The sequence below is a fragment of the Salarias fasciatus genome, chromosome 4 (genome assembly GCF_902148845.1).
Source record: "Salarias fasciatus chromosome 4, fSalaFa1.1, whole genome shotgun sequence".
NCBI lineage: Eukaryota > Metazoa > Chordata > Actinopteri > Blenniiformes > Blenniidae > Salarias > Salarias fasciatus.
The window spans coordinates 696,672-710,248 of NC_043748.1; the positions used below are offsets into that span (position 1 = coordinate 696,672).

The following is a 13,577-nucleotide window of genomic DNA, read 5'->3' on the forward strand; positions in this document are numbered from 1 at the left end:
TTTACAGCTCTTAAACTCTCACCCAAGTCCCAGTTACTCAGCAGTTCCTTTTGGCCTCATAAATGGTGACTAATCCAAATGTGTAGCTTTAGTTTTCCTGCATAGAAGAGCTTTCAGAAACAGTCTGTGTTTTCCTTCAGTACAATGTTAGCATAAAGCCGTCACTTGCCTTCAGCGTACACGAGTTCACTCTTGTAGTTCAGTCTTCATGCTAATGCTAACACACTGTAAGCAGGCCCGGGCAGCTAGCATCTGTTATAATGAGGCTTTAAAGGAATACTCCGAAGATTTTGGACCCACACCCTCTCCCTATCATTGACAAAGTTAGACAAGCTCATAAATACCTTTTTCATGTCTCTGCGTCCAGTGGCTGGTTCCCAGCTGTTAGCATCGTTGTTAGCTTAGCTCAATTGCTGGAAGTCAATAGGAATCAGAGCTGGACTGTCGAAAGTGGACAAAATCCTCCTTCCAGTGGTCCAGGGGACGGCGTATTAGCATGTGAAGTAAATCCGAATGGTTATAAAACATTTTAAAAGACGTGTTTTCTTTTCAATCCGTTAAAATAACGTTTTGACACAAGCATAGTGCTCCGCGGAAGGATATACAGGAGCACAGCAGTAGAAGCCGTAGACTCAGCCGCAGACTCAGAGACGCAAAAAAGGTATTTATGAGCTTGTCTAACTTTGTCAATGATAGGGATAAGACGTGGGTCAAATCTTCGGAGTATTCCTTTAACCTCTCCCCACTACCTGACCATCTCAGGAAAATGTTCCGTCTCTAAACAGGACAATGTGACGTGGTTAATGTTTAAGAAGTTGGCTGCCTGTTCAGAGGTCTGTTTGCTGAAAGCTTTAAGATTCCTGATGGATCTGCAGAGCAGGAGTCGTGCTGCTTCTCAGCTGTTACAGCCGATGAAAACCAAAAACCTCCACATGGACAGACCATTTGTTTAGAGGAATGAATCTCTTCCCCTCCCTCCCACTCTCTCTGGGGGAAGCAAGGCATCATGGGTGGCGGTGTGGCCGGGGGTCACTTGCCGTGGCATGCGCTGCGGAGTCCTGCAGCGGCGCTTTTTACTCTTTGCCTCAGACGGATGAGTTCACTTCACTCGACATGTAAAACAACAACACCGAGGCGGAGGCAGCTGACTGCTTCCCCACATCCATCCTCAAACCGCTCATCCCCCCCCCCCCACCCCCGAGCGCTCGGAGCGTGTAACGGATCCTGCCACGCTGCCGCTGGACGTTCTCACGGAAGCGGCGGCTGAAAACAGCAGCTGTTTCTTTTCTGCTCTTTGTCTCTGGAGATAATGTTTTAATTATCCCGACAATTAATTTGCTCGATGTATAACTAATAGTGAGATAATGAAACACAGATATGATGCCAGGGGCCGTTTGTAGAGGCAGCAGCTGCTCGGGCTGCGGCTTATCTGGCTGTTTTTATTTTTTTCAGTCTATTTTGTGTGTGTTTGTGTGCGTGTGTGTTTTCCTCTGTTTGTTGAACCTAAAATATGGCGCTGCACGACACTTTTCAAGCCCAAAATGCAAGAGTTTCACTTTTTTGTTGTTGTTCGGTGCAGGCAAAGGTCAAGTCCTCAAGAGTGAATCTCTTCAGTTTTGGGCTAAATCCATGTTTAAAGGTTTGAAGAAACTGATGTTGGAGTTAAGTTGAGGTTTGAATAATGATAATAACAGGTTGCGTTTCAGCCCATGGTCAGGCTTGCTGCAGTGTACAGGTCAGGTCCAGACAGTGTGTAGTTACAGTTGAATTTAGATCAAATCTGTAGGAATTTCATGCAAGCGAACGCAACCTTCCCATCACACGGCGTTTCAGTGTTTGGCAGCTCGCAGTTCTTTCATCTTTAAGATGCAGATCAAACTGTTCACGCTCCACATGCGCTCTTTCTCAGATGTTATTTCAACCCCAAAACCAGAGAGTTCAACTTAGCGGCCGTCATCGTGATATTTATCTAGTATCAAACGATACGCTCTAATCTGATAATGATAGGAGGGTTCACGCTAAATCTGAGATGATTATCATGGAAACCTGCCGTTTCCCTCTGATTACAGGAGCTTTATACACGCTTTGGCTTGTTTAACTGTGGAACTCACCAGTTTGACTTGACTCCTGCTGCTCTCTGCCCCCGTCGGGTCATTTTCCAGTCGAGAAGCGCCGAAGCTGCTCCTCCAGACACTGTTAGCAACTTGCTAATCACGCCGAAAAGTCAGCATTTAACCTGCTGTCGTTGTTCGACAATACTTTCTGAATTAAGTTTGGAATGTTCCACTCCTGTGTGTGTTTGCAGATAAATACCAGACTTATGTACAACATGATTTTCCCTCCTGCGTTCACGCCGTCAGCCAGCGGTTAAAGCAGGTTTTCACTGTAAAGACAAAGAATGTGAAGGTTTTCCATCAGATCTGGAACCTTCAAGGCTGCTGTCCAGATGCCAAATGTGGTTTTTGCAAAAGCCCGAGTTTGGGTTCAATCGCAGCAAAGCCCTGTGTGACCTTTCTATTGCTGTCATTCCTGCGCACAGCAGCCCCCCCCCCTGTTACACATTGGCTGCTCTTGCATCTGTACACGTCCACAGCTCCACAGTGAGCTGGCAGGAGGAGCCGGGAAAAGCTTTTCTCTGCATGTCTGGACTTGTTCTTTTCTTTTCTCAATGGGGATTCAGAAAACTGTTTAACTCACGGTGATTACTGAAACATGGCCGACCGGTGTAGGTCGGTAGATTGGTTATCTAGAGAGACTGAGATGCTGGTGGAGTCTGTATCTCGTTGTTTTGGTGCCAGGCAGCCGACTCCATTCTCCCCGACTGAACTGATGATGACTGTTCATCTTTCTTTCCTGTTTTTATTGGAATATGGAATTTCCCTTTTTACCAAACAACTGTGAGCAAAGAGCCGTTGTGCGAAAAAAATAGTTCCGACCCATGATGCACCTCCAGGTGTTCCTACGTTAGAAAACTCCTCATAAATAGATTTTGGTTGTTGCATTGGTTTGATTTCAATTATTCAAAGAAACGAAAACTTCCTGTCAGCTTTGGAATTGATTTTGGGGGAAAAAAAAAAGCTTTGTGTGGATGAAGGCTACAGTTGTAGTTTCCTCACTAATAATCTCATCGTTTTGGACTTTTTCGATGTAACAAAGCCAATAACGTCACAGTTGTTCCCAGGAGAGTAATAAGTTATGATTTTATTGAAGCATCATCAAAAACCATCCCTCCAAAATGTGGTAACTGCAGCCAACGACACAATCACACAGGGCTGGATTTCTGGGAAAAAAGAGCATTTTTTTAATTTATTGCTTGTTGTGTCAAGTTTTCAAATATAATTGTCGTAGATCGTATTCTTCCAAACCATCTGCTGTCTCTTCATCCTATTGATCAGAAAGCATCATTACACGTTTCTATTTCATGTATTTATTCTTTTTTTAAGCTTGTTTTTAAATGGACCCTTTACAACGGCAGTGTGTTCGGTGAATGTGGCTGACCTGGTAAACACAGTTTGAAACTTCAGAAATTTAATGCACTTCATAAGAGGAGAGCATTCACGCTTCTGAACTTCAAACTGATTTCTATTCATGCTTGCTTCTTAAATTTCCCCATTTAGAGTAAAAAAGATTTCCAGCCTTTCCTAGCAGCGCTCGCAGCCTCACCAAGACTTTCAAAAGAGACAAAACTCTCAAGACGGCGATGTGTGAAAATGTCACTTTATGAAAAACTTCATGTTATTTAGAGTTTTAAGACAATTCTGTTGTTTGTCACTGTACATTTTGGTTGCCCTGCAGATCTGTAGTAGCACATTCCACAGACTTGTTCAGGCTTTTCCATCTGGATTTATTGCTTTTAGAATTTTTTCCTAAATTCTAATACTTACTTTTTTCATCTCCCGTCCGTCCTCCAGGGCTGGAAGTGGCACAGTCCAGCTTGTTACTGGGTGGGAGAAGATCTGCTCCCCTTCGACGCTGCCAGGAAGTCCTGTGAGGAGCAGGGAGCCGCGCTCGTCACCATTACCAACAGGTATGTTCACACACACACACACACTGACACACACACACACTCTCGCCCCCCAGCCCAGAGAGAGACCGTGGCGTTTGCTTTGTGGCTCCAGGTTCGAGCAGGCCTTCGCCAACAGCCTGCTGTTCGGCCGCTTCGGAGACTCCTTCTGGATCGGCCTCCACGAGGTGGGCGATCACGGCTCCTTCCACTGGCTCAGCGGCGACGAGGTGTCCTACACCAACTGGAACCGAGACCAGCCGGGTACGTAACCACACGCTTTTATTTTGAAAGGGACACGCGTTCGGTTGTTCAGCAACAAAACTGTAGAAATAGATTTTATTTTCTCTCTTATTCTCAAAATCATGATTGGAAATTAAAAAAAAAATGTAAGAAAAAAAACATGAACGATTGTACTGAAACGGTTGAACCAGTTTTATGCTGCGGCTGAAAGGAAAAAACTGAAAACACTTTCTCACTGGAGATTTGTTTTTTTTCTATCTTTGCACAACAGTGAGTCTACCGTGACTCACCAGATATTTCCAGTTACATTTTGAGGCGAGATGTGCTTTATATCGCCCGGCATCTGTTAACAATGATATCTTCTAATTTGAAAAACATCAGGAAGTCTGGCGCTGGAGAAAGAATCCTTCATTCCGTCTCAGATTTAAGGGCGTCACTTCACTCATACAGAGTCTAGAGTCACCCAGAACCTTCAAATGAGAGCTGAGATTAATTTCAAAGTCATTTGTTTATCATTTATTGTCATCTGTTCGATTAATTATCATTTTAACAGCTTTTATCTACTTTAGCGCTTTGATTTTGTAATTTCTTGCATGAGGAGTGAGTGAAAGTGTTACACTATCTTTGCATGATTACTGCTTTATTTCCCAATTTCTTAATTTCGTTTCCTTCCATGAGTTCACGTCCCTTAATGGGATTATTGAAGTTTCCTGTAATATATAGCTGGAGATTTTCAGTGACCTCAAAACTCAGAGTTTATTTTGAAATCAAGCCAATCAGATGGAACCGTACAGAAACTGGACACAGGTGACTTTCTCTTCTGTCTTGATTTTTCCAGAATACATTTTTTTTCGATTGACATGCAGATACCGTGACTTGGCTCTGGAAGCAGCTTCATATCGAGGAAAATGAATTTTATTTGAGTGTGTGAAAGTCGACGGCCCGGTGAAAACAGTGTAGATCCTGTCTCGGCTTTGTTTTCCTCAGAACACATAATTTCATATCATTTAGATTCACAGTTATAACAGCCATAATTTTGAGAAGCGAACGTGGAGACGTGGCCACAGCCGAGGCGTCTGTCTGCAGACAGAAACAGCTGCAGCGTCTTTCTGACTTTGGCCTGATCTCCTGAAACTATGAAACGATTCAGACTCATCGTTTTTATTCAGCTAATAATGAATAAATTAAAAAACATTCATGTGTTTGAGACTGTGAAGTTTGTGAACAACCGTCTGCTCATTGGAACAATGCTGATTTAAATAATCCACAAACGGTGTGATCGGCTCTCATCATGTAATCCCGTTTCCTGCACACTATTTCTTCCATCTATTTCCAGACGTTTCATCATTTCGGCTCTCCTCTTCTCTCTCTGCTCACCTACGTTTCACCCTCCGCCTCTTTCAGCCAGCATCCGCGGCGGCTGCGTCGCCATGGCGACGGGCTACACCACGGGCCTGTGGGAGGTGCGGGACTGCAAGGCGTCCAGGGCCAAGTTCATCTGCCGTCAGAACCAGGACACGTCGCTGAGCCCCGAGCCGCCCGCCCCGCTGCCCACGCCCAGCCTGAGCGGCGCCTGTCCCGGCGGCTGGAAGAGCAACAGCGACCTGCGCTACTGCTACAAGGTGTTCCACTCCTCCCAGCTGGACCAGAGGCTGAGCTGGCTGCAGGCGCACCTCTACTGCCTGCGGCACGGCGCCAACCTGCTGAGCATCAGCGGGCCGGACGAGGAGCACTTCGTCATGCAGGTCCTCCACGAGACCTTCGGGTGGGTTCCGGCGTCCTGACCGGCCTCCTGAACGCCCTTCATCATGATGATGATGATGATGATGATGATGATGATGATGATGATGATGATGGTGACCATGTGGCCCACAGGGAGTCGGAGGAACACGAGCAGCACTGGTTCTGGATCGGCCTGAACCGGAGGAACCCCATGGACAACGGCAGCTGGAAGTGGAGCGACGGCCTGGCGGTGAGTGGACAGTCCGTCTCATCAGATCCCAGGAAAATACATGTACGTTTGTTCTTTTAATGCCTCAAAATGTGGAGAAGTGGAAGTGATGTGAACACTGAACACACAGTTCTCTCTACCTGTTCGATGTTAAAAAAACCTGCAGCAGTGAAACTTATTCACAAATACTTAAAATGTTTCAGGTCAAGTGGAACTAAGGAGGATCTTCAGGTGTTTGAAACTCTCTGTTCCCTATAGGCAGATGATGCACCGCTTTGCCCTAAAATGTGATATTTTTTGTCACACTAAGAATAAAGAAATGAAACATGCTATTTCCTCTTTTTTTTTAACATTAACGTATAAAGGTATGTTGCCAGCTTGTAGCAGTTTGGTACCAAAAATGGAAGTTTTCATGAAATATGAAGATGGGAGTATTGGTCCTCGTGTTCTCTCACACGGTCCGTCGCTGCCTCCTCTCCACTCACACAGTCGACTCAACTCCGTGTTTTGCTTCCGTCTCAGTTCACGTACCAGAACTTCGGCCGCTACTCCTACAGCATCCGGCAGTGTGCGGTGGCCGACCTGGGCACCATGACGTGGCTCGCCACGCACTGCGACTCCGAGCTGGACTTCATCTGCAAAATCCCCAGAGGTACCGCGGGAGCCCGTTCCGGACCGTCCAGGCTGTTCGTGCCGCTCATGCCTTGATTCTCTGCTGCTTGTGTTTGCAGGTAGTGTTGAGCAGGTCCCGGGGACAGAAGGTCAGTCCTGGTTTTCCTTTTTAAATCATTCGTTTTCCCTTCCTGAGCTGATCTCCTGGTTCGATTCCCGCCCCGCCCGTCAGGCACCACCACTCCACAGTGGATCGGCTTCCAGGAGGCCGACTACAAGTTCTTCGACCACCGCACCACCTGGGACCAGGCCCAGAGGATCTGCTCCTGGTTCGATTCCTCGCTGGCGTCGGTCCACTCTGCTGAAGAAGAGGCTTTCCTGACCGGCACTTTAAGCAAGGCACCGTGCTTTTTTCCTTGTTGTTTTAAAATGTGGACTCATCACAAGGTCTCTGCAGCTTTGAGGGTTTTCCTCACGCTTCCTGTGGCGTTCAGATGGTGAAGGTGGAGGGCGACAGCTGGTGGCTGGGCCTCCACTCCTACGAGAACGACGGCCGCTTCCGCTGGTCCGACCACTCGGTGCTGAACTACGTGTCCTGGGCTCTGGGGCGGCCCCACCCCCTCAGCCGGGACCGCCGCTGCGTCTCCCTGTCGGTGAACAAAGGCACGTGAAGAACGCCCCGGTGTGTGTAAAGTGTGCACAGCGCCCTGACTGGAGTGTTTCCTCCTCGCGCTCACAGCGGACTGGTCCGACCAGAAGTGCCACTCGGACCTGCCCTACATCTGTAAGAGGGTGAACGTGACCGGGACCATCCCTCCAACGCCGTCCTCGCCGCACCCGCCGGCAGGCTGTCCTGACGGATGGTCGTCCTACCAGCACAAGGTAGTCCTGCTGCGTCAGTGTGACTCCACACACACCCGACGTCCCGTAACGTCACGGTGTCTGCTGCTCCTGCAGTGTCTGCGGGTGTTTGACCCGCCACGCCGGGTCACCTGGTCCGCGGCCAAGCTGAAGTGTGAGACGCAGCGCGGCGTGCTGGCCGTGGTGCCCAACCACCTGGAGCAAGGTAGCAGTCAGCAGCGCTCAGCCGGCGGCGGGTCCGAGCCAGACCGCCTCCTCACGCTCTCCCCTCCCCTCGCAGCTTTTATCACCACCTTGCTCACCAACGTCAGCGCCGACCTGTGGGTGGGGCTGACCTCCGACTCGAAAGGTCACTTCCAGTGGGCGAAGACCGGCCTGCTGAGCTACACCAACTGGGGCCCCGGAGAGCCGCTGGACAACAGCGGCCCTCACCACAACCGGACGCCGGTAGCCAGCGCACCGCTCCTACTGCTCCCGCCGTTTCGCCTCGCCAATCTTACTCTTCCTCTTGTCATTTCTCGTCTCAGGGAAACTGTGTTGCGATGATTCACGGGAACCCGGTGAAGAAAACCGGCATGTGGGCGTCCCGAGCCTGTGAGATGGAAAGCAACGGCTACATCTGTCAGCGGCCGCAAGGTGTGGGAATCAGGTCAGACTCTGACAGCAGACGTGTGTGTTCTCCACTCACTGGCTGTGATTCCAGACCAGGACCTGACCCCGGCTCCGGCCCTCATCCCCGCCTCGCTGTCCAAGCCGGTGGAGCTGGGCGGGGTCACGTACCGGGTCGTGGAGAAGCGGCTGGACTGGACGGGCGCCCTGCACCTCTGCGAGTCTCTGAATGGGACCCTGGCCTCGGTGAAGGACCCCTACCAGCAGGGCTACCTGACGCTGCTCATCAGCAGCCTGCGCCGGCCCGCCTGGATCGCCCTCTACAACTACGGAGTGAGAGCCGCCTCAACTCACAGTTCATCCAGTTTGGGGATCCTGAATTATTTAAAGGAGGGGTATTATGCAAAATCCACTTTTTTAAGCTTTGTGTAATGCTATAGTGTCATTTCCCCATTAAAAAGACGCAGGGAGTTGTTTCCTGAACCATTCAGGACTATTTGAGCAATCCCTGAATCTCCCCCTGGCAGCCATGTTGAGCGCTGAAACGCTTGGTGCTGCAGAGCTCCGCCCATAATACACAGCTCCGCCCATAATGCATAGCTCCACCCATAAAGCACAGCTCCGCCCATAATGCACAGCTCCGCCCCATCTCTGATGTAGTCTGCACAGCTCCTCCTGCACAGCTTGCGCTCCCCCCCCCTCCACTCTCGGAGAATGTGCAGGGAGATGGACGCTCAGAGGGGGGCGTGTTACTAAGCTGAGGAGACTCTTAAAGAGACAGGGACTCATTTCCAGTCGTTTGAGGCAGCCATGATGCAGAGGCAAATTTAATTTAAGTTGTTTTTGACACATGTAGCTTTCACCATCCAACTTTGGCAAAGCTGTTGCTTGATTGTGCCGTAGATTGATACTGAAGGGCTAAAAAACACGTAATACCCCTCCTTTAAAGCCTTTACATGATGAAGAAAGACCGCTTGAATGTTTCTGTTGTGCTGGTTTCCGTGTGCAGAGGGGCTGGGTTTATTACAAAAACACAATGAACATCAGGAACAATGTTCTTTACAGTTTAAATCTATACTAACAGATGGACTTCCTGTAATTTCACAATAAAAGAGTTGATAATATAAGACCAGTAAAATAACAGAATCAGTATATTCCTGAAACATCACACCTGCTTCCTACTGATTGTATTTTGTACATTAGTTGTGACTGTTTCTTGGTTAAAGGGGCGGAGCTTCACCTGGCTGGGCGACGAGGAAGTGTCGTATTCGAACTGGAAGGATGGAGAACCCAATCAGATGGCCGGATGTGGTCACATGACCACGACCGGCCAGTGGACCATGACTCCCTGTGACGCCCGGCTGGAGGCCGCCATCTGCCAGATCAGTGGTGCGTGTTCCGCGTGTCCTCCGGCGTTGTCCTGACGTTCTCCTGACGTTCTCCTGACGTCCTCCTGAGGCAGAAGCGTTGATCCCAGCTGCTCTCGCTCCTCCACAGAGGAGCCGGTGCTCCACCAGTGGGTCTACCCCGGCCTGTGCCCCCAGCCGGTGGGAGAGTGGGCCTGGGTGCCCTTCAGGAACCACTGCTACGCCTTCAACCTGCAAATGCTGAGACTGCAGCAGGACGCGCGCTCCTCCTGCAAAAAAGGTTTGAATCCGCCCGGCCTCCCACTGCACCGGCCCCCCTCAGCTCATTGGAAACCAATTCCGCGCTCCGCTCCTGACCTTCTCCGCCGCTGCCGCCATCGACCAAACGCGTCAATACGTCTAAATTTAGAAGTGTTTGGTTGCGCCCGTGGCATCCGGCGTTCGATCCCCTCCCCCGTGGTCGACCCTGACTCGCCCCGTGTCTGCCTCTCTCTCTCCTAGTGGGGGCGGAGCTTCTGTCCATCTTGGACGAGACGGAGAACTCGTTCGTGTGGGAACACATCCAGAGCTACTCGGAGCAGGCGCACGGCGCCTGGCTGGGCATCAGCGTCAAAGGTCCGTCGCCTCCACTCCTCGTTCTCAGCTTCACGTTTTAAAACATTGATTTTTTTCTTTCATTTCTTCTCAGCTGAGCGGTTAATTAAGAGAAAACCTGATTAAGACTGTTGCTCTCTTGTCAAATAAATGTGATAAGGCAAGGTGCCTCGTTCTAAAATAAGGTTAATTGATTTAAAATGTGTTATTATCTGTCATGCTATTAGATAATTTGTTTAAAAAGTCTTGAAATATGCTTGCTAAGCTAATTGGGCGATCAAATCCAGCGCTGGACGCGTCCTCCCGAGGCACAGCGTGTCCTTGACCATGTTCTGGTTCTGACGGGGTTGTGTGGGTGCGGCAGGCCGGAGCCTGGCGTGGAGCGAGGAGGAGGCGGAGATGACCTACACCAACTGGGAGACGCACGAGGTGGCCCTCTCCGTGCTCTCCATCAACTCCTGCTTCTGGATCCAGAGCAACAGCGGCCTGTGGAAGCCGGGCTCCTGCAGGAACCGCACGCACGGGGTCATCTGCAAGCGGCCGCGCAGTGAGCGCACACACACATAACCACACACACACACACACAAATTACTGTCAACTGTGAGATTTCATAGAGGTCCAAACCAGCCAATAAATTGAGCGTTTGCAATCGATGCGCGCATGGAAACACGTGGAACCGATGAATGGATGAAGTGAATTAAGAGAGCGACGAGGAAGGAAATAGAAAGCTGCAGCATCAGGAGGCTGCAGGTTTTATCTGAAGTTTATCTACATGAATTACTGTGGCATAGGGAACAGATCAACAGACATGATTTTTAATTTTACAATTCTTATATAATCCATCCAGAATGAATGAATTCATCAGTAAATTAAAGGTGTTTTTGTTCTTCTGCAGGCGCTGAAGATTCACCCGTCACCTGTAAGTTTTCCTCCCTTCATTCCCAGCTTGTTGTAAATCGGTGAGTTTTGCTGTGAAGCTGACCCCGACGACCCTCTGTCCAGCCGCCGCCGACCACCTGCCCACCCTCATCGTCGTCACGGTGACGGGCCTGGTCCTGGTGGCGCTGATCGTCGGGGTGATCTACCTGTACCGCCGGCGGACCGCGGGGGCGCGGGGCTCCTACGAGGGGGCGCGCTACAGCCGCACCAGCTGCGGCCAGAGCGAGCAGCTGGAGAAGAACATCCTGGTGTCGGACATGGAGCTGAACGAGCAGCCGGAGTAGCTGAGCCACTCTCTGGACTGACTGACTCTCACCTGTACATAACGTTTGTTTTCTTGTCTCTTTTAAATCCCCCCCCTAAAAGATTTTTTAAAGTGCTGACGGGCTGCGTGGAGCGCAGCAGATGTTTACTTTTTGAATTGAATTCTGATTTTTTTTTTTAAATTTTGCCAAGATTTTTTACAATTCTGGACGTTTCTCTCCTCAAACGAATTCATCTCCTGGAAGGCAACGAACGGATCCACTGGGAACCGTTTCACCGCAGCTGGAAACACTCAGCACCAGGCCGCTTCAATCAAACGCCTCCATGGTGCCAAAGTCGAGTTTTGCACACTATATTTCCGTCGCTGTTGCTGTTTTGACCAAAATACCCATAAAGTGAACAGAAACAGGACTTTTAAGTCGAAGCGTTCTGCCTTTTTTCCTCCGGAACCAGAGTTGATCTGTCGGGGTTTGCTCTTTCGTTGCCATGCCAGTGTTAACCTGAACTTGAAGGTGTGTTGACGTGGTCCTTGCCGTTATCTGTGCAGCTGCGGAGGAGCTTTGTTTTGGTGAGCCCGCCTCCCCCGACCCGCCACGTCAGCACCAGCTGTGTGGAGGAGGAGGAGGAGGAGGAGGAGGAGGTGCTAATGTGAATGTGTCGAAGGTGACAGGGACCCGTGACCTCCAGTCGTCTGAGGCACACTCTATAATTTGTGCACATAAGTTAGAGAGCCGGTCTTCAGGGAGTCTGGCTCTGCGGTTTGTCGCCGGGTTTGAGCTCCCGCCGCTCGGTGTACGTTTCGGCACTTTCCGTTGACTCTGTTTCTCCCAGCTCCATCTGGAGCTGATTCAGCATTTTATTTTTTTTTTAGTACACTCATTTTATTTGTTTGCGCTGTAACAAGCCGTGTTTGCAGTGCAGGATTCGTCTGATCCTCTTTATACGTCACGCTTTCCTCCATATGATGCAGCTTTCTGGATGTAACCCGACTCACCTGGTGGAGTCGTTCAGACACATTCCTGTTTGCCTAAACTCCAGCGTCTCACTGCCCCGCGAGGGAAAACATCTCCTGTGTGCGTGACTGAGTTGTATATATAAGAGCCAAAGAACGCTTTATATAAGAATATTTCTCTCCTTTCTTTCTTTTTTTTTTTGTTCGTTTTTCACTTCAGGACTTCACATCTTGTGTGAAGTGTGACGGCGAGAGTTCATTTGCCCCCGAAACACTTTCCTTTTCCCTTCATCTCCTGCTTCTGAGTGCTTTTCTGTCTTCTCGCTCGGAGAGAAAAGCTTTGGAGCCATTTCAGGCTGTTGGTGTTTCACTGAGCTGCTGTGAAAAAGAAAAAGGGGGGAAAAAAAAACTGCTTTTTTTTTTTTTTTTTTTTGGTGAGTTGGACTGAGATTGAGGGGGATGGGTGTGTGTGTATGTGTGTGTTCGTTTGTGCGAGTGTGAGTGTGTGTGCAGTCTCCAGCTGTGGAATGTTGAGTCGGCAAGAAGAGCTCAGTGGCACGTCTGGAACCAATCAGAGGAGGAGGGCTCAGGGACAGCGAGGGTCAGGAAGAAAGCAGAAGAAATTAGGAGGAAAAAAAGCGGAAGGAGGAAAGAGGGGAGAACGAGGAGTGTGAGGAGGAGTTTGGGATGTAAGGTGGAGAGGGAGGAGGAGTGAGGGCGGCTGGGATTGGGCCTGGGCTTCTCCTGTCCTCTGCTGGAGGATTACTGTACAGGGGAGGCGGTGTGTAGAGGAAGGAAGCCCCCCGGTGTGTGTGTGACCCAGGCCCTGTGAAGATACCCGAAACGCACCTGTTCAAATCTGTTGAAAGTTTTTGTGTATTTTTTTTTTTTATATGAAATGAATAAAGTTTATGTTCTCAAAGCTCCTGTTTTCACTGGGATTATTACTCAAACACTGAGTGAGCTTTCTGTTTGCATGAAGATTATTTCCTTCCAGGCTGACTGATGTTCAGCTGGGTGAAAATCTGGGCTGCAGTGATGCAGTTCAGCCACGAGAGGGCGCGGCTGTCCCACTACATGACTCGTGCTGTCCAGACTGATCACTCATGGCTGACTGATGCAGTTTCACCTTCACACAGGTGACACCAACCAAACTTCCTGTTTAGCATAGGTGTATTATGT

At 49.5% G+C, this 13,577-nt stretch overlaps 1 protein-coding gene across 1 annotated transcript in view; it reads left to right on the plus strand.

Annotated features, from left to right (window-relative positions):
* mrc2 (mannose receptor, C-type 2) overlaps positions 1-12,791 on the plus strand; it is a 23,319-nt gene extending 10,528 nt beyond the window's left edge. Inside the window, exons 10-28 of the mRNA XM_030088906.1 lie at positions 3,912-4,027; positions 4,119-4,267; positions 5,651-6,011; positions 6,122-6,218; positions 6,720-6,849; positions 6,929-6,958; positions 7,042-7,208; positions 7,304-7,472; positions 7,549-7,691; positions 7,767-7,875; positions 7,951-8,117; positions 8,198-8,306; positions 8,374-8,612; positions 9,506-9,668; positions 9,777-9,926; positions 10,148-10,261; positions 10,605-10,787; positions 11,136-11,159; positions 11,243-12,791. Coding sequence (XP_029944766.1) covers positions 3,912-4,027; positions 4,119-4,267; positions 5,651-6,011; positions 6,122-6,218; positions 6,720-6,849; positions 6,929-6,958; positions 7,042-7,208; positions 7,304-7,472; positions 7,549-7,691; positions 7,767-7,875; positions 7,951-8,117; positions 8,198-8,306; positions 8,374-8,612; positions 9,506-9,668; positions 9,777-9,926; positions 10,148-10,261; positions 10,605-10,787; positions 11,136-11,159; positions 11,243-11,463 — 2,841 coding nt within the window. The 3' untranslated portion in view covers positions 11,464-12,791. The remainder of the gene's footprint in view (positions 1-3,911; positions 4,028-4,118; positions 4,268-5,650; positions 6,012-6,121; positions 6,219-6,719; positions 6,850-6,928; positions 6,959-7,041; positions 7,209-7,303; positions 7,473-7,548; positions 7,692-7,766; positions 7,876-7,950; positions 8,118-8,197; positions 8,307-8,373; positions 8,613-9,505; positions 9,669-9,776; positions 9,927-10,147; positions 10,262-10,604; positions 10,788-11,135; positions 11,160-11,242) is intronic.
* The last annotated feature ends 786 nt before the right edge of the window (positions 12,792-13,577 follow it).